This window comes from Mandrillus leucophaeus, unplaced genomic scaffold (genome assembly GCF_000951045.1).
Source record: "Mandrillus leucophaeus isolate KB7577 unplaced genomic scaffold, Mleu.le_1.0 Scaffold35, whole genome shotgun sequence".
Taxonomy (NCBI): Eukaryota; Metazoa; Chordata; class Mammalia; order Primates; family Cercopithecidae; genus Mandrillus; species Mandrillus leucophaeus.
Window position 1 is genome coordinate 3784546 of NW_012103698.1, and position 20588 is coordinate 3805133.

General features: G+C 38.9%; 1 protein-coding gene across 1 annotated transcript in view; it reads right to left on the minus strand.

Moving 5' to 3' along the window:
• Positions 1-20588, minus strand: part of BUB1B (BUB1 mitotic checkpoint serine/threonine kinase B) — a 75103-nt gene that overhangs the window by 45453 nt on the left and 9062 nt on the right. The window contains exons 3-8 of the mRNA XM_011989316.1: positions 20095-20154; positions 19535-19679; positions 14463-14659; positions 6711-6880; positions 5211-5425; positions 4948-5039 (exon numbers count right to left, since the gene is read on the minus strand). Coding sequence (XP_011844706.1) covers positions 4948-5039; positions 5211-5425; positions 6711-6880; positions 14463-14659; positions 19535-19679; positions 20095-20154 — 879 coding nt within the window. The remainder of the gene's footprint in view (positions 1-4947; positions 5040-5210; positions 5426-6710; positions 6881-14462; positions 14660-19534; positions 19680-20094; positions 20155-20588) is intronic.

Here is a 20588-nt window from a genome sequence, read left to right on the forward strand (position 1 = left end):
TCGGTCTCAAAAAATAAAAATAAAAATTACAAGGCGTTCTGACTATCCTGATGAAATCCCATATACTCCCATTTTGTTCCACCTAGGATGTGAATCATCCTTTTGTTTAGCATCCACATATTAGTCACTTAGTAGCTGACTCTTATCAGATCAGCTGTCCCAGCATTGCAGTTCTTGTGCTCAAGTAACCCTTATTATACTTAATAATGGTCCCAAAGCACGAGAGTAGTGCTGCTGGTGATTTGGATATGCCAAAGGTGAAAGTTCTTAACTTTTATTTTATTATTTTATTTCATTTTTAGAGACAGGATCTGGATCTGTTGCCTAGGCTGGAGTACAGTGGCATGACCCTGGCTCACTGCAGCCATGGACTCCTGGGTACAAAAAATCCTCCCACTTCATCCTCCATAGTAAGGGAGACCAAAGGCAAGTGCCACTGTGCCCAGCCAGTTTATTTTTATTTTTAGTAGAAATGAGGTCTCACTATGTTGCTCAGGCTGGTCTTGAACTCCCGGTCTCAAGCAATCCTCCTGCCCCAGTCTCCCAAAGACAAAAAATCATACGCTGAAGTTGATAAGATTTACAGTAAGAATGAATCTTCTATCGGTGAAATTGTGAAGAAGGAAAAAAAAACTCAGTTAGTTTTGCTGTTATACCTCAAACTGCAAAAGTTATGGCCACAGTACATGTATAAGATAACATAGTATATAAACGGTTTGGTACTATGAAGTTTCGGGCATCCACTGGAGTCTTGGAACATATCCCCTACAGATAAGGAGGGACTACTGTAATCCAAAGGAAAAATAGGCAAAGGATTTAAACAGACATTTCTACAAAGAAGATATACAAAAGGCCAATAAACCTATGAAAATAGGCTCAACATCATTAGTCATTGGGAAAATGCAAATCGAAACCAGCGAAATATCACTTTACATCCGCTAGAATGACAATAACCAAAAAAGGCATAATAACAAGTGTTGGGAAGGAATTGGAGTACTCGTACATTAGGGGAATGTGGGAGTATAAAATGGTGCAGCTTCTTTGGAAAACAATTTGACAGTTCCTTAAAATATTGAACATGGAGTTATCACATGATCCAACAATTCCCCTCCTAGGTATACAGCCAAGAAAAATGAAAACACATGTCCACACAAAAATGTATATACAGTATTCACAGCAACATTATCCATAATAGCCAAAAAATGAAAACAATTAAAATTTCTATCTGATGAATGGTTAAATAAAATGTTGTGGATCCACACAATGGAATATTACTTGGCAATAAAAAAGAATGAAGTACTGATACATGTCACAGCATGGATGAACCTTGAAAACATTACCCTAAGTGAAGGAAACCAGTTAGAAAAGACCATACACTGCCCGGACGCAGTGGCTCACGCCTATAATCCCAGCGGTGTGGCAAGCCGAGGTGGGCAGATCACTTGAGGTCAGGAGTTTGAGACCAGCCTGGCCAGTGTGGTTAAAGCCTGTCTTTACTGAAAATACAAAAGTTAGCCAGGAGTGGTGGCACATGCCTGTAGTCCCAGCTACTCAGGAGGCTGAGACAGGAGAATTGCTTGAACCCGGGAGGAAAAGGTTGCAGTGAGCAGAGATTGCGCCAGTGCACTCCAGCCTGGGTGACAGAGCAAGACTGTCTAAAAACAAAAACAAAAACAAAAACCACATATTATATTATTTACATGAGATGTCTAGAATTGGTAAATTATCTAGAGACAAAAACAGTTGGCCAGGCGCGCAGGCTCACGCCTGTAATCCCAGCACTTTGGGAGGCCAAGGTGGGTGGATCATGAGGTCAGGAAATCGAGACCATCCTGGCTAATACGATGAAACCCCATCTCTACTAAAAACACAAAAAATTAGCAGGGCGTGGCGGTGGGTGTCTGTAGTCCCAGCTACTCGGGAGGCTGAGGCAGGAGAATGGCATGAACCCAGGAGGCAGAGCTTGTGGTGAGCAGAGATCACGCCACTGCACTCCAGCCTGGGCGACAGAGCGAGACTCCGTCTCAAAAAACAAAAACAAAAACAAAAACAAACAAAAAAACAGTTGATTGTTAAGGTGGGAATTAGGATAATGGTGGAGAATTGAGTCTTACAGGATTGGGTACAAGGTTCTTCCTGGAGTGATGAAAATGCTCTAAAATTGATTGTGGTAAGGGCTGCACAACTCTGTGAACATACTAAAAGCCACGGGATTATACTTCAATGAAGTTTAAAAAAAAAAAAAAAAAAGCTCTAAAAGGCTGGGTGTGGTGGCTAACGCCTGTAATCCCAGCACTTTGAGAGGCTAAGGTGGGCGAATCACGAGGTCAGGAGTTCAAGACCAGACTGGCCAACATGGTGAAACCCCGGCTCTACTAAAAATACAAAAATTAGCTGGGCGTGGTGGCAGGCATCTGTAATGCCAGCTACTTGGGAGGCTGAGACAGGAGAATCGCTTGAACCCAGGAGGCAGAGGTTGCAGTGACCCAAGATTGCACCACTGCATTCCAGCCTGGGCAACAGAGTGAGACTCTGTCTCAAAAATAGTAAGTTTAATATTTCCTATACCATATTAATTTTAACATGTCGTATTTCTACAAAATGACTTGAAACATTAGAAAAACCAGACATCTATAAATGTATGTTATCAATTTCTATAAAGGCTCATAGGATTTTCTTTTTTATTTTTGTTATTTATTTATTTTTGAGACAAGGTCTCACTCTGTACCCAAGCTGGAGTGCAGTGGTGCAGTCACAGCTCACTGTAGCCTAAAACTCCTGGGCTCAAGTGATGCCTAGCCTCCCAAGTAGCTGGGACCACAGGTGCAAGCCACCACACTTGGCTAATTTTTAAATTTTTTGTGGAGATGGGGTCTCCCTGTGTTGCCCAGGCTGGTCTTGAACTCCTGGGCTCAAGCAATCCTTGCACCTCGGCCTCCCAAAGTGCTGAAATTACAGGCATGAGCCACCATGCCAGGCTGGTTTTTCTTTATTATTACAATTGATTTATTTTTTAGAGATAGGTTCTTGCCCTGTTGCCCATGCTGGAGTGCTGTGGCATGATCATAGCTCACCGTAGCTTTAAACTCTTGGGCTCAAGTGATCCTCCTTCAGTCACTCGAGTAGTTAGGACTACCGGCACCCACTGCCATACCCAGATAATTAAAAAAAAATTGTTGGCCGGGTGCAGTGACTCACACCTGTAATCCCAGCACTTTGGGAGGCTGAGGCGGGTGGATCATGAGGTCAGGAGATCGAGACCATCCTGGCTAGCACGGTGAAACCCCGTCTCTACTAAAAAATAGACAAAATTAGCCAGGCATGGTGGCGGGCCCTGTGGTCCCAGCTACTCCAGAGGCTGAGTTAGGAGAATGGTGTGAACCTGAGAGGTGGAGCTTGCAGTGAGCTGAGATTGTGCCACTGCACTCCAGCCTGAGACAGAGCGAGACTCTGTCTCAAAAAAAAAAAAAAAAAAAAATTGTTTTGTAGGGTCAGGTTTTTGCTGTGTTGCTCAGGCTGGTTTCGAACTCCTGGCCTCGAGTGATTCTCCTGCCTTGGCCTCCCAAAGTGCTCGGATGGCAAACATGGGCTGCCATGCCTGTTGAACCAGGAGGTCGAGGTTGCAGTGAGCCAAGATGGTGCCACTGCACTCCAGCCTGCTGGGCAACAGAGCAAGACTCTGTTTAAAAACAACAAAAAAAATAGCCTTCCCCTTGTCCTGAGCACTTAGGCAGAACAGAATTTTTGCTCAAAATCTTAATTATTATTTTTGCATTCCTAGCATGTAGTGGGAGTTATAAATTAGTTATGAAGTAACTCTTGCAATGGGACAGAATTCAACCTAGTATTAGAACCAGGGCCGGGGGTGGCTCACACCTGTAATCCCAGCACTTTGGGAGGCCAAGGCGGGCGGATCATGAGGTCAAGAGATCGAGACCATCCTGGTTAACACGGTAAAACCCCGTCTCTACTAAAAATACAAAAAATTAGCCAGGCGTGGTGGCGGACGCCTGTAGTCCCACCTACTTGGGAGGCTGAGGCAGGAGAATGGCATGAACCCGGGAGGTGGAGCTTGCAGTGAGCCAAGATCACGTCACTGCACTCCAGCCTGGGCGACAGAGTGAGACTCCGTCTCAAAAAAAAAAAAAAAAAAAAAGAACTAGGCAATGTTAAGCATTAGACTAAATCTCAGGCTGGCTTGCTGACTTGTTTATTTAACCACCAGCTACTATACTTTTTCTTAAAAACAGAAACGCTAAGGATTAGGAAGAAAGGAGAAAAATATGTCCAGAAGGAAAAAGCAGGATAAAAGGGAAAACTATCATCATTTCTCATTACTATCAATGACAAAATGAGAATGTCTCACTTAAATCACATTATCTTTTCCCTATATCCCCATTATCCCATCAGACAAATCTCGAACTTAACTGCTGAAGCCTCTCCCATCCATGCTCCCTTCTGCTTTCATTACCACTACCCTGCCCAAATACCACTCCTTAATATCCTTGCCTGAACCATTCCAATAGCTTATTTATCCGTGTTCAATCCATCTTCCAGAATAGCCGCCATTAATTTTCCTAAAGCAATGTTCAGTAATGAAAATATAAACCTAATTAATAAGTTTATTCCTTAATAAAATATTAACAAATGGTCTTTTAACCCTAACATACTCAAAGGAATACAAACATAAAGGATATACAAAACTTTGGTTACTATTTTCTAATAAATAGAGACAGGGTCTCACTAGGCTGCCCAGGCTGGTCTTGAACACCTAGGCTCTAGGGATCCTCCTGCCTCCACCTGTGTTGGGATTACAGGTGTGAGCTGCTACACCTGGCCTGGTTACTTTCATCTTCACAAAGAAGAAAATGCCTCTGGGAAGTAGAATAGGTGCCTCTGCCCACTCTTAATAATTCTCACTTCAAAATATCCAAAAACCACACTCACATAACTGGCTGTTGTGCAGTCTCTTCCACATATGGTGTAAAACTGGGAAGCACAGCGGGTACAGCCATCAGTGACGCTGTATTGCCACGAGGCTGGAGATGAAGAAGAAAACTAAAATTACCATAGTTTTATGTTCTGAGACAGCATATATAGACCATACCTAAATATTCAAGAGGAATTAAAAGAGGTGGTAAAAATACTTCTCTACTCTAAATGTGAAGTCTTTGTTGTGTCAGCAAAGCACTGGATCTAAGAGTCCTTACCCTGTATTCCAAGGACCTGCCTGTGTTCCAAGGGCCTGCTTGCAGCTCATTCTCTTTGGCCCTGGGCACCGGGGGTGCTATCCATGGCTGGACTGTAGGCTTAGACAACTCTGCTATAGAAGCCTCATCAGCATTTTCATCAAAAACAGTAATTCTACTATTACTTTGCATCTGTTGAGGAAATGGATTTTGGAGTCCTCTGTTCTGGCTTGGAGCTAGGAGCAAAAATATTAAAACTTCATGTAAAGTGTTTCATTATTAACTTAGATGCCAGATAAAGTATACCTATTCTTCCCCAACTCAAGGAGAATATTTCCACTACAATAGAAAAAAATATTTTTTTAAATAAAAAAACTTAATAAATCAAAAATAGAATCGTTTTATCCATTCTTTGTTACTTATATTCTGCCTTTTCCCTCCTCCAGTCACCCCCCATCTTTTATTCACAGATTTCCAAAAAAGATATTCTACATCTTCCTTCAGTCATCATTATAACATTATCTAGTTTTATCAGAAACTAACCTAAGTTTTATTCTTCAGTTTTAAACTTTCTGTCAATGGAGTATATCCAGAGATATACTGGAACTAGAGAATACAAAATTAACCCATTTATTAGGGGTTTTCTCTGTTGTGGGGCTGGTTATTAACCAAGCTTCATCACAATCTGGATGAAATAGCCTTTGGGACCATACATTTTCTATATCCTAATTCTAGAATCACCAAGCAACATTCTGATTATTGATAAATTGATACCAGGAAAGAAATAAGAGATTTAAAAAAAGTCTGGTTTACATGTCTAACTGCTATAAATATAATAAATAAAAGCTTATTATTCTCTGTACCTTCTGGTCGATTTTGCTATGAACCTAAAACTGCTCTAAAAAATAGTCAGTGTTGTCCAGATGCAGTGGCTCACACCTATAATCCTAGCTACTTGGGAGGCTGAGGCAAGAGGACTGCTTGAGCCTAGGAGTTTGAAGCTGTGGTGAGCTATGATTGCACTACCACGTTTCAGGCAACAGAGCGAGAACCTATCTCTTAAAAAAAAAAAGTCAATGTTAATTAAAACAAAATTATTGCTGATCTTTGGGTATACAGAGAGTCTAATGTCTGGTCCCAAAGGGCTCTGAAGGCAGGGTTCTTAACCATATTAGTATCATTCTCTGAGGCTTTGGTATACATAAGTTTCACTTTAACAACACCTGCTATGTTACTACATATCTTCTTTCAACTTACAATTCAAACTCAGAAAATCTTGATGCTTCCTAAATATTAGGTCTTTCTTAATTAAGACACAAAGTTACTGATGCATTTTGATTTTACTGTACACTGTAATATTAGCTCTCCTTTGACTTCCTTCTTTGTGCTACTCAGTATTCAGCAAACTAGAACAGTGCCCACAGGTATACGTATGTATTATCTGCTTACATGAGTTTACCACTTATGTGATTTTACCACTAGAAACTAACAGTTTTCCAAAATAACATTTAACAAACTTACCCTTGAGAGCACCTCCTACACGGATGATTGGAGCTCTTGCTGTCTTTTTCCCTTTGCTCTTTAGTTCAGCTAGTGTGCTTCGTTGTGGTACAGAAGACTCAAAAACTTCCTCCTCTTCTTCTTTCTCAAGTGCCAACAGAGTTTGTCGAGACACTCGAGCTTGGAATTGTCTAAAGCAGCAGAATGGACAACTAACTTTTAGTGAGGTGACCACGACTTTACCAGACTCTAAATTTCCAATTTGTTAAAGTAAACAAATTAGAAGAATAGGCTGGGGGAAGAATGCAGAAATATCCCAAAGAACATGTTTATTCTCTCGGAAGTAAAGAGAGTCACCTTAAGATCATGAAAAGTTTTGGCTAGAATGATTTAACTTTCCCTTTAAATGCCCAAGTTTGACCAATTTAAATTATTCTGAAAATCACCATTAAGTTGATCCGAGGATCAGGTTAGGGTTATTAAGACTAAGATCACAGAATTTATTAAGATTAGAGTTTCCCCACCAACTTTTTATTAGAAAACTGGACCCACCAATTGTTAATATTATGCCACATCTATTTTATCACTGAGTGTCTTTTTCTATACACATGCATGCGCACACACGCACATATACAGTTTCTCCTGACCTATATGAAATGAAGTTGCATATGACATGACATTTTACTTTAGCAAAGCTGGCAGAAGTTTGAAAAGTAAACTTCCTATGCTGCCGCCACAGTTTTAAGTATTATCAGAAAAGATTCTCCATTCCTACCACTGCTTCATTCAACCAGCCTTGAAAAGTATTATCATAAGGGTAAAAAAACCCCAAAAAACCCAGAATAAATTGCAGGTGCTGGCCAAGATGGAGTATGCCCACTATACCTTTTCTCTCTCTCTCTCTCTCACTGATAAGATCAAAAACTGTAGACAATATACAAAAAAAGCAACTAACTGAGGGCTCTGAAAAGTCAACAAAAGCAAATGGACTGTGGAGAGGGGTCAAAACTTGAAGAAACAACCCACGCAGGATTGTTTCCTGTTTTTTATTCTTCTATTTTCTCTTGTGGTTTTGAACTGTTGCAATGGTGGTATGTGAATCTGAAACTCCTAAAGAAACCCCAATCCTTACTGGCATAAGGACTGGGAAAAGAGGACTCTGAAGGCCAAAGAATATGGGAGGAGAACTGCAAAGGAATGAGCTGAACAAGAGGATCTCCTAATTCTGTATGTGAATTGGCACACATCTTAGGTTCCCTCTTGAGCTGTGCATGCACAGGGTAGATTCAAAGCAGCACAGAAAAGGCTTTGAGAACTGAACTATGATTAAACCACTGCCCAAGCCCCCGATTAACCCTTAAGCAGGACGTGCATGGGACAGACCCAAAGCAATATAGCAAATGACTTGAAAACTGAACTGACAATGGAACGAATAGCCACACAAGATGACAAAGAACTTGTAATATCTGAAGTGTGGTTGTCTACTAAGACAAAAACATAGATATTCTCCAGAGAATATCAGCCAACAGGATCAGAGTCTTATAACATAGGGTCAGGATAAATGTCCAGGGTACAAGAATTACTTGACACACAAAGAACTAGGAAAATGTGACCAACTTTCAAAGGAAAAAACAATAAGCGAATGCAAACATAAAATGACCCAGATGGTATCGTTTTCAGATGGAGATTTTATTTTATTTTGTTTTTTGAGACAGAGTCTCATTCTGTCACCCAGGCTGGACTACAGTTGCACAATCTCTGCTCACTACAACCTCTGCCTCCTGGGTTTAAGCGATTCTCTTGCCTCAGCCTCCCGAGTGGCTGAGATTACAGGTACCCACAACCATGCCCAGGTAGTTTTTGTATTTTTAGTAGAGATGGGGTTTCACCATATTGGCCAGGCTGGTCTCTCAAACTCCCGACCTCAAGTGATTTGCCCGCCTTGGCCTCCCAAAGTGTTGGGATTACAGGCGTGAGCCACCGTGCCCAGCTTGGAGATTTTAAAGTACCTAATATAACTATGTTCCATAAGATAAAGGTAAAAACATTTGAAATGAATTGAAGGACAGAAATTCTCAACAGAGAAACAGAAATTATAAAAAAGAATGAAATAGAAATTTTAGAATTGAAAAATACAGTATCTGAAATAAAAAATTTATGTTGAATGGTTTCAATAGCAGGATGGAGATGGAAGAGAAAAGAATAAGTGAACCTGAAGACAGAGCAATAAAAATGGGCCAATCTAAAAAACAAAAAGAAAAATGGCTTAACAGAGCTTCAGGGACCTATGGAATGATGCCAAAAAGTTTAATTTGGACAGCTTCTTGGTAGCACAGTGGGGAGAAATGATCTAAAATTTGTGCAACTGAAGTCCCAGAGAGAGAAAGAAGAAAGAGATGTAGGTATAAAAAAGCATTTTAAAAATAATGGCTGAAAACTTGTCAAATTTTGTGAAAGGCATACATTCGCAAATTCAAAAGGCCCAGTGAACCCCAAACAGATTAAATGTAAAGAAAATCATATCTAGGCAGGGTGTGGTGGCTCATGATTGTAATCCCAGCACTTTCGAAGGCCAAGGCGGGTGGATTACCTGAGATCAGGAGTTCCAGACCATGCTGACCAACATGGAGAAACCCTATTTCTACTAAAAATAGAAAATTAGCTGGGTGTGGTGGCGCATGCCTGTAATCCTAGCTACTCGAGAGGCTGAGGCAGGAGAATCGCTTGAACCCAGGAGGTGGAGGTTGCTGTGAGCTGAGATTCCGCCACTGCACTCCAGCCTAGGTGACAGAGCTCGACTCTGCCTCAAAAAAAAAAAAAAAAAAAAATCACATCTAGACACATCACAATCAAACTTCTGAAAGCCCAAGCTAAACAAGAAAAAATCTTGGACAAGGCCAGGGAAAAAGAGAAAAATCAACACATTATGTATAGGTCTGGAACTACTAAATGACTACAGATTTCTTATTAGAAACCACGGAGGGCCGGGCGCAGTGGCCCATGCCTGTAATCCCAGCACTTTGGGAGGCCGAGGCATGCGGATCATGAGGTCAGGAGAACGAACCATCCTACCTCAGTGAAACCCTGTCTCTACTAAAAATACAAAAAGTAGCCAGTTGTGGTAGCAGGTGTCTGTAATCCCAGCTACTCGGGAGGCTGAGGCAGGAGAATGGCGCGAACCTGGGAGGCAGAGCTTGCAGAGCACCAAGATTGCGCCACTGCACTCCAGCCTGGGTGACAGAGCAAGACTCCGTCTCAAAAAAAAAGGAAAGAAAGCACAGAGGCCAGAAGACAGTGGAATAACATCATTAAAGTGGTGAAAGAAAATAAATGTTGGCTGGGTATGGTGGCTCATGCCTGTAATCCCAGCACTTTGGGAGGCCAAGGTGGGCAGATCATTTGAGGTCAGGAGTTTGAGACCAGCCCAGCCAATGTGATGAAATCCCGTATCTTCTAAAAATACAAAAATCAGCCGGGTGTGGTGGTGCATGCCTATAGTCCCAGCTACTTAGCTACTCGGGAGGCTGAGGCAAGAGAATCACTTGAGCTTGGGAGGTGGAGGTTGCAGAGAACCGAAATCGTGCCATCCATTGCACTCCAGCCTGGGCGACAGAGCGAGACTCCATCTCAAAAAGAAAAGAAAAGAAAAGAAAAGTGGACCCAGAATACTATATCCAGTAAAAATATCTTTCAGGAAAGAAGATGAAATGAAGACATTCTCAGATGAAGAAAAACTAGGAGAAATGACAACAGACCTGCTCTGAAAGAAAATGGCTATAAGTTCTTCAGGCCGGGCGCGGTAGCTCAAGCCTGTAATCCCAGCACTTTGGGAGGCCAAGATGGGTGGATCACGAGGTCAGGAGATCGAGACCATCCTGGCTAACACGGTGAAACCCTGTCTCTACTAAAAAATACAAAAAAAAACTAGCCGGGCGAGGTGGCGGGCGCCTGTAGTCCCAGCTACTCGGGAGACTGAGGCAGGAGAATGGCGTGGACCCGGGAGGCGGAGCTTGCAGTGAGCTGAGATCCGGCCACTGCACTCCAGCCTGGGAGACAGAGCGAGACTCCGTCTCAAAAAAAAAAAAAAAAAAAAAGTTGTTCTTCAGACTAAAGGGAAATGATACTAGAAGGGAACTTGGAGCTTCAGGAATGAAGAAAGAACAACAAGAAAAAAGGGTAAACACAAAAGACTATTTTCCTAAGTTATTTAAGATATATATATGGCTTTTGAAAGCAAAACAAAATATTGTCTGGTGGGGTTTTTAATGCATATAGATGCAATACATATGGCAAGTATACCAAAAGAGTAGGGAATATAAAGGAACCTTTATGGTTATAAAGCTTCTGTATTTTACTTTAAATGGTAAAATATTAACTCTAAGTAGAATGTGAAAGTTTAGGTATATTATATACCTTATAGCAACCACATAAAAAGTTGTAATAGACAAAAAGCCGATAATACAATTTAAAATGAAATACTAAAAAATATTCAGATAATCCAAAAGAAGGTAGGAAAGAGGACAAAGAGGAACAAAAGACATGGAACAAATAATAAAATAGTAGACCTAAACCCAACAATATTAAAAATTCTATTGAATGGTCTCAACATAACAAAAAAGATATTGTTAGAGTTCATGGAAAAAACACGATCCAACTATTTGCTGTGTATAAGAAACCCATTTAAAAAATATAAAGACATAGACAGGTTAAAAGTTAAAGAAGTTAATTAACATAAGTGTCACTAAAGTTGGTATATAACCCTCCACTGCTAAATTCGACTGGCTTAACAAAAAGGTAAAAAGAAAATGACACAAAAACCTGTTACACAAATGTTCACACAGTACTATTTTGCAATAGTCAAAAGTTGCAAACAACCTAAAGGTTCACTAACTGATGAATGGATAAATAAAATGGATAAATAATATTCATATGATAGAATATCATTCGGCAATAAACAGGAATAAAGTACTGATACATGTCGCAACTATGTTCATTTATGATGAACCTTGAAAATAGTATGCTGAAAATCCCCGTTCCACCCTCCCCTCCCTGGAAAAAAAAAAAAAAAAAGGAAATAGTATGCTAAGTGAAAGAAGCCAATCACAAAAGACCATGTATTGTAGGATTCCGTTTAACTGAAATGTCCAGAATAAGCAAATCCATAGACACGAAGAGCAGAGTAGTGGTTGCCTAGGAGCGAGGTAAGTAGGAATGGGGAGTGACTGCTACTGGGCATGGGGTTCATTTTAGGGTGTGAAAAATGTTCTAAAATTAGATTGTAATGATGATTACACAACTCTAAAAGTGTTTTGTTTTTTTTTTTTGTTTCTTTTTTGTTTTGTTTTTTAAAGTAAAGAAAGGGAAAAGATGTATCACACAAACAAAAAGGAAGCTGGGGTAGCTGTACTAATATCAGACCAGGTAGACTTCTGAACAAGGAGTATTATCAGGGATAAAGGGAGACATTATATAATGATACAGGGGTCAATTCTAAATGTTTATGCATCTAACAACAGAACTTCAAAATATATTAAGCAAAATTGATGGGACTAAAAGAAATAGACAAAATCACAAAGAGGCTTCAAAACCCTTCTTAGTAATTGATATAACAAGTAGACAGAAAGTCATCAATGATACAGAAGACCAGAACAGACTACCAGTCAACTTGCCCTAAATTATATTTACAGAATATTACACTCTAAAAAACAGAATACACGTATTTTTCAAGTGTACATGAAACATTCAACAAGATAAACCATAATCTGGGTGATAACACAAATCTTAACAAATTTAAGACTTGAAACCATATACATTATGTTCTCTGACCACTATGGAATTAAACTAGATATCAATAACAGATATCTGAAAAATCCAAAAACACTTACTAACTTAAGTAATACATTCTAAGTAACTTATGGGTCAAAAGGAAGACACAAGGCAAGTTAGAAAATATTTTGAACTAAATTGAAATGAAAATACAGTATATCACAACTTGTGGGATACAACTAAAGCAGTGCTTAGAAGGGAATTTAGAGCATTAAATGTTTATATTAGAAAAAGAGAAAGGTCTAGAATCAGTGATCTAGGCTTTCACCTTAAACTACAAAAAAGAAGAGCAAGTTATACTCAAAGTAAACGGAAAGAAATAAAGTGCAGAAATAAAATTAAGAACAGAAAATCATTAAGAGAAAAAAAAAAAAATCAATGAACCCAAAAGCTGGTTTTCTAAAACAATCAATAAAATTGATATCTTGGCTATACTGAGAAGACACAAATACCAATATCAGGAGAAAGAGGGAGAATCACTACATAACCTGCAGACATTAAAAGCATAGTAAGGGAATAATATTATGAACAAGTCTATGCCCACAAACTCATTAACTTGGATGAATGGATCAATTCCTTGAAAGACAAAAATCTACCAAAGTTTACTTAAAAAAAAAAAAAAAGCCTAAATAAATGGAGAATTATACCATATTCCTGTATAATCCTAATCAAAATCCCAGAAAGCTGATTCTAAAACTTACAAAGTCAAATGAACTACCAGAGTTAAATGTAAGAACAAAGTTAGAGGACTCATTTTATCTGCTTTCTAGACTTACTATAAGGGTATAGATAGCATGGTAAACACTAATGGATAGACACAGACATCGGTAGAAAAAACAGAATAATAGAAATAAACCTACATAAATATGATCAACTAATTTTTTTTAAATCAAGGTATAAAGGCAATTCAATGGAGAAAGATTAGTCTTCTCAACAAATGGCATTGGAGCAAATGAACATTAAAATGCTAAAAAAAAAAAAAAACTTAACCTCTATCTTCTACAAAAATTAACTCAAAATGGATCAGCGATCTAAATGTAAAAAGTGAAATTATAAAACTTGAAGATGAAAACTTGAAGATGAAAATCTTTATGACAACCTTTGGCTAGATAAAAAATTCTTAGACACATCAAAAGCACAATTCATACAAGAAAATCTTGTAAATTAGACTTCTTTAAAATTAAAAACTTCTGTTCTAAAAAAGACAGCTAAGAAAATGAACAGACCAGGCTTAAGCCAAGAGAAAATATTTTCAAATCACATATCTGACAAAGGCTTATATTTACAATCTATAAAGAACTTTTACAACTCAAATGCATTTTGCTAAATCAAAGAAGCCAGACTCAAAAGGCTGTATATTATATGACTCCATTTATATGGCACTCTGGAAAAGGCAAAACCACAGGGCTGGAGAATAAATCAGTGTTTGCCAGGGGTTTGGGTTAAGCAAAGGCACTAACTACAAAGGGAATTCTTCTTCTTTTTTTTTTTTTAAATTATACTTTAAGTTCTAGGGTATATGTGCACAACATGCAGGTTTGTTACATATGTATACATGTGCCATGTTGGTGTGCTGCACCCATTAAATCGTCATTTACATTAGGTATATCTCCTAATGCTATCCCTCCCCTCCTCCCCCCGCCCCACGACAGGCCCCGGTGTGTGATGTTCCCTACAAAGGGAATTCTTTTAGGGAGTGTGAAATTATTCTGTATCTTGGTAGTGTTGATGATTACAAGTCTTTTTACTCATAGTACTCTATACCAAAGAGTGGATTTTACTCTATGATAAATAAAATTTTTTAAATATATCTTTAAAAAAATTGAATAGTAACTAAGTAAACTTAACATGCCAATCCACCAGAAAGCACTTTATTCAGACGCAAAAAAGAGATAATTTATTTCTATTATTTTTAAAGAGTTAAGACAAGCTCCAAAGAAAGTTTACCGGTGCTGGGACTGTAGTCTTTCTAGTGGTTCAGCCTTCTGTTGAATCCCTTCCTGAAATATCGCATCTGCTTTCCTAAAGTTTTCTCTAGCTTCATATTCTTCTGCCCATGAGATATAGAACTGAGCAAGTGAAACACCAATCCCTTGGTTGTGCAAGTAACTGTACATATCCAAAGGCTCATTGCATAAACGTCCCTGTAACAAAAGTGTTAACAGTTAACTAATTTCTATTCACATATTGAATGCCTATTAGATGCCAAACAATCACTGGAGATACTACATGTAATTCCTGTATTGAAAAAAAATCCATTATTACAATGTGATAAGGACCATACACTGGGAGGACCTAAAAAAGAGACAAAATTGAGAGATTTGTAAGAAGAAGAGTTGGAGAGTCAAGGCTTCAAGAAGGAGTAATAAGCCAGGTGCAGTGGCTTACGCCTGTAATTACAGCACTTTGGGAAGCCGAGGTAGGAGTAGGAGGATCGCTTGAGGTTCGGAGTTTCAGACAAGCCTGGGCAACATAACAAGACCCTACAACAAAATTTAAAAATTTAGCTGGGCATGGTGGAAGGTGCCTGTAGTCCCAGTTACCCAGGAGGCTGAGGCAGGAGAATCACTTGAGTCCCAGAGTTTGAGGCTGCAGTGAACTATGACAGTGCCACTGCACTCTAGCCTAGGTGACAGAGTGAGACCCTGTCTCTAAAGAAAAGAAAAAAAAGCGGGGAGGAAGGGGTTAACATTTGAGCTTAGCCCTGAAGGAGAAATGGACTTTCATCAGGTGGAAACTGGGAAGGGAAGGGTATTTCAGCCACAGAAAATAGCATAAGCAAAGATACAGAAAATTAAAAGTTATGCAGGGGTCCAGGTAAGGTAGCAGTCTGGAGAAAAAGGCTGTGATAGGCCTTGAATGTCAAGCTAATCAATTTTGAATCTGCCTAATAGTAATTGTTATATGTGTTAAGGGTGGGTGAGCGATAAGCAAAGGAATGACATAGTCAAATCTGTGTTTTAGAAGGGACATTATGAGACCATATACAATGTAGATAACTCTATTAGCAAGAGGGAGGAAAATATCACTAAAAACCTCACATCATAAACATTTTGATAAATTTTTTCAGTCTTTTTTTCCTTAAGGATAAAAGGTTATATATTATCTTATAAAGTTTTGATCATAATAAAATTTACTTTTATTCCACTATAATACTGCATCATTCACTTTTCCATGCTGCCTGCTTACACTTAACCATTATTTTTTATTTTTATTTTTATTTCTAGAGACAAGGTCTTGCTCTGCTGCCCAGGCTGGACTGCAATGGCGCAATCATAGTTCACTGCAGCCTCGAATTCTTTTCACTATTATTTTTAAACGAACGCATCATGTTTCATCTAATAGAGCTTCCATAATTTAACTGTTCATCTACTTCTGGATATTTAAACAACTTCTAATTTTTGCCCAATTATAAATAATTCTAAAATAAATAACTTCATGCATACAACCTTTCAAATTTTACATTATTCCATTAAGAGAAATTCCTAGAACTATGTTAAAAGGTAACAAATTGCTTTCTGAGATGGTTGTAAAAATTGTTAATGCTAAAATTTAATAATTCGCAAAAATACTCATTCCACCAGACTCTAATCAGCATTAGAAGCTATTAAAAACAATTCCTAATTTTACATAAAAATAGCATTTCCTTTTTTTCTTTTCGAGACGGAGTCTCGCTCTGTCGCCAGGCTGGAGTGCAGCAGCGCAATCTTGGCTCACTGCTACTTCCGCCTCCTGGGTTCAAGTGGTTCTCCTGCCTCAGCCTCCCAAGTAGCTGGGACTACAGGCACGCGCCACCACACCGGGCTAATTTTTGTATTTTTAGTAGAGACGGGTTTTCACCATGTTGCCAGGATGGTCTCTATCTCTTGACCTCGTGATCTATCCACCTCAGCCTCCCAAAGTGCTGGGATTACAGGCATGAGCCACCGCTCCCGGCCAAAAATGGCATTTCAATGTTCTAGTTAGGAGTTCTTTTACTACTAGAGAAGCTACCATTTGTTACTTTACTAAATGTCTCCTATTTATCTGTTCCTAATTGTCTAGCCTAGATTAAGTCCTTCTTGTATGTGTTCCCACAGAACTCGTAATTTTCTTTTTGTTACAGTTACAATTAATGGCTTCACATTTGTCTTTCAGATAAACTAAGCTCTACAAAGTCAGAAGACATTGCTATCTATTATATGCTAGCCCTTAATCATGGTCTAGTATAACAAATGCTTAAATAAATGAAATGTTTTATTTATATCTTTAACAAAAATGATTAGTATCTTATAGTTTAATTTTGCAGTAATTCAGTAAACGGATTTTTCTTGCTTATTTAAATTAGCGATGTTTTCTCACATGTGGTGGTGTTTCAAGAAAAGTTATAATTCTGAATGTGCTACCAGCATAAGATCCAATCTTTGATATCTGTCACTACATAAATATAGTTTAACAGTGATTTCACTACTTTGAGAGCTTTCTGAATGGTTCTGGTGTTCTTGTGCATGGGACAGCCAGTAAAGATCAGGTTATTCCGAGTGCTGAATGAGATCACTTAAGAAATAACATAAATAAAAGGACTATATGGTTAGATTAATAGATCTAAAAGTTAAATAAACCTTTTTTTGGGTAACCCTTAAATTGCCAAACTAAAATAATTTTATACCTTTAAACAAAAATACCAGATGTTTTCCAGAAACAATTTTTTCCTTAGCTAGACTGTAGGAGTCACATAAAATAACTCACTGGAGAAATCCTTCTGCAAAGCAAAAGAAAGTAGTGTGAAGAATTAATCTGTTACTCCTCTTGACCAGAACCACAAAGAAAAAGCAATAGTTTAATATGTACCAAGTTAGCCATATACAAAGTTCAGATTATTGCTGATCATTCTAGTGCTGATCATTTGAATTTGACAGTTGTCTATACCAGTGCTTCTCAAATAATCTGTGGCAAAGGGGCCAGTTTTATTGTGTGTATGTGTGTGTTCCATTATGGACTGATACAAAATACAATAAAAACAGAAGTTACTTGAAGAATGATGATGTGTTTGGATGTCCCAGCAACATCAAATTGTTACCAAAGTTTCTAAAGCTCACTTTCAATTTTTGTACTTATCTCACACAGTATGCAAACCCTTCTTTCAGTAGCACTGATCTAGATTATGATTTTTATGATACTGGCTTGTTTTCCCTATTGATTTGTAAGAATTCTTGATAAATGTGTCCTGAGTTATTAGTAGTTTATGTGGAGGTAGGTATGGTGGCTTATACCTGTAGTCTTAGCACTTTGGGAGGCTGAGGTGGGAGGATCGTTTGAGGCCAGGAGTGGGAGGCTGCAGTGAGCTATGATCCTGCCTCTGCACTATAGCCTGGATGATAGATTGACACCCCATATGTTAAGAAAAACAAAAAAACAAAAAAAACACAGAACTAATAAATAAACAGTTTAGCTGTTTAAATTTAGCAACTGTTTCTTCTAAGTTGTTCCTTGTCTTTTTTTTTTTTTTAGAGGTAGGATAATAATCTGTGGCAAAGGGGCCAGTTTTATTGTGTGTATGTGTGTGTTCCATTATGGACAGGGTCAACTGTATTGGAAGTTTAAAATAGTCCTCCTCAAGACTTATTTTAGTAAGAAATTTATTTCTTACTTTATTTTAGTAAGAAATCTTATCACTTTTAATGTCGAGAGATTTGTTTTAGAAAGAAATCTTATCAGTTTTAACGTCAATATTTCATCATATTGCAGTGGTTGTAAATAATTCCAAATATTTATTTTTTTTTCTATTTTAGAATAAAAGCAGTAATATTAATGTCTAAGAAACCGTGGTCATTTTTTAAATGAAAAATATGCTTTTCTACATGTCAAGTGAGACAGTACAAAGTAGTGCTGGGATTACAGGCATGAGCCACCATGCCCAGCTGAGGCAGACATTTTTGGCTGAAGCAATACACTAGGTGAAAAAAGTCCAAAGACCAATAAAAAACTAAAATATCACTTCTTTATGTTGATGACTTTCATAAAGGGGTAAAAGGGATACCAGAATCACAGAGGGAAGTTTTTCCCCAAACAACCACACTGCTGCCAAATGTTAGTTCCTGCACCTTCCCATCCAGTACAGTTGAATGGCCCAGTTATGTTTTTCTGCTTTGGTTTTTGTTTTTTTGAGACAGGATCTTGCTCTGTCACCTGGGCTGGTGTACAGTGGTGCAATCTCAGCTCATTGTAGTCTGGACTTCCCGGGCTCAAGTGACCCTCCCACCTCAGCCTCCTGAGGAGCTGGGACTACAGGTGCTGTGCCACCACACCTGGCTAATTTTTGTACTTATTGTACAGATGGGGTTTCACCATGTTGCCCTGACTAGTCTTGAACTCCTGGACTCAAGCAATCAGCCCACCTCAGCCTCCCAAAATGTTGGGACCAGAGACATGAACCACTACACCCAGTTATGTTTAGAATAAATAAGTAAGTAATCTGGGCTAGGGGTGTTGGCTTATGCCTACACCCAGCACTTTGGGAGGCCCAGCACTTTGGGAGGTCAAATAATTCCAGCACTTTGGGAGGAGGCCAAGGTGGGAGGATGGCTTGAGCTCATGAGTTCGAGACCAGCCTGGGCAACAGAGAGAGATGTCACCTCTACTAAAAATTAAAAAATTAGCTGGATGTAATGGCATAGCACCTGTAGTCCCAGCTACTCAGGAGGCTGAGGTGAGAGGATTGCTTGAGCCCAGGAGGTTTAGTCTGCAGTGAGCCATGATGGAGCCACTGCACTCCAGCCTGGGTGACAGAGTGAGACCCTGTTTCAAAAAATAAAATAAATTAATAATCCATACTCATTGAGAGATCTACAGACTTTGCGATCAATCTTAAAAGGGCGAAAATACCTTATTATACTATATTTAAGTCCACCTTTAAGTAGAACCAATTTAAGAAGTATTGCATATTTATTAAATGTTTCCAATCTACTAAATGGTTCAAAATGGCTCAGGTTTTACTTTCTCTTAGTTTAAAACTCAGATGACACTTGAGAAAGACTTACTAATTTAAGCCAGAGATTGAGAAATCGAGGATCACTATAATATCGTTTTTCTCCTTGTAGTGCTTCTACAGCTCTTTCTAATAACGTTGACATATTACTCTCCTTCCCACCTTGAGGATAGTTCTGCTCTGTCCAGCTGATATACCTAAATGGGAAGAAAAAGATAAGAACACATTTTAAACTGAACAGATACTTTTGTTCCTGCTCCAAGACTCATTCTGGATTTAAGCAGAAGTAAAGCATGTTTCTTTTGAGGTCCTCAATGACATACCCTAAGCCTGTATCCCTCAAACTTCTCCAAAGTATCTCTAATACATGCTTCTGGGAAAAACTGAGGCTAGGGATACAAGGGTGTAGTTCAAAGGCGTACATCATAAACTCGAAATTTCCTGAATCTTAAACACCTCAGGAAAATATATTATGATTATTCTGGATCTCTGTGCCCCCAGGACACCACTGTCTACTCTGACACACACTCCATATACCCCAATTTGAGAAACATGGCCATAAGGACTTATCTGTTAATGTTTCTATTGTCCTTGTGAAATAAAAAGACCCACCTATCCCAAACATCCAGAGGGTCATGTCCAGTGTAAAATCGAATTTCAGATTCAAATGCCCTGAAATTTAAACAGAAAAAGTTAGCATATGCAATAGTGACAACAGCCAATGAACAAGTATCACTTCCATTTTTATTCATGTAATAAGTAGGTCATATTGATCTAAATTATTGCACTAGAGTTTATGGGTTTGTTAAATAATAGAAAAAGGCCAGCCATGGTGGCGAATGCCCGTAATCCCAACACTTTGGGAGGCCAAGGGGGTGGTGGATCACCTGAGGTCAGGAGTTTGAGACCAGCCTGGGCAACATGGTGAAACCCCGTCTCTACTAAAAATACAAAAATTAGCTGGGCGTGGTGCCAAGCACCTGTAATCCCAGATATTCGGGAAGCTGAGGTGGGAGGAGCGCTTCAACCCAGAAGTAGAGGTTACAGTGAGCAGAGATCGCAGCACTGCACTTCAGCCTGAGCAACAGAGCGAGATTATGTCTCAA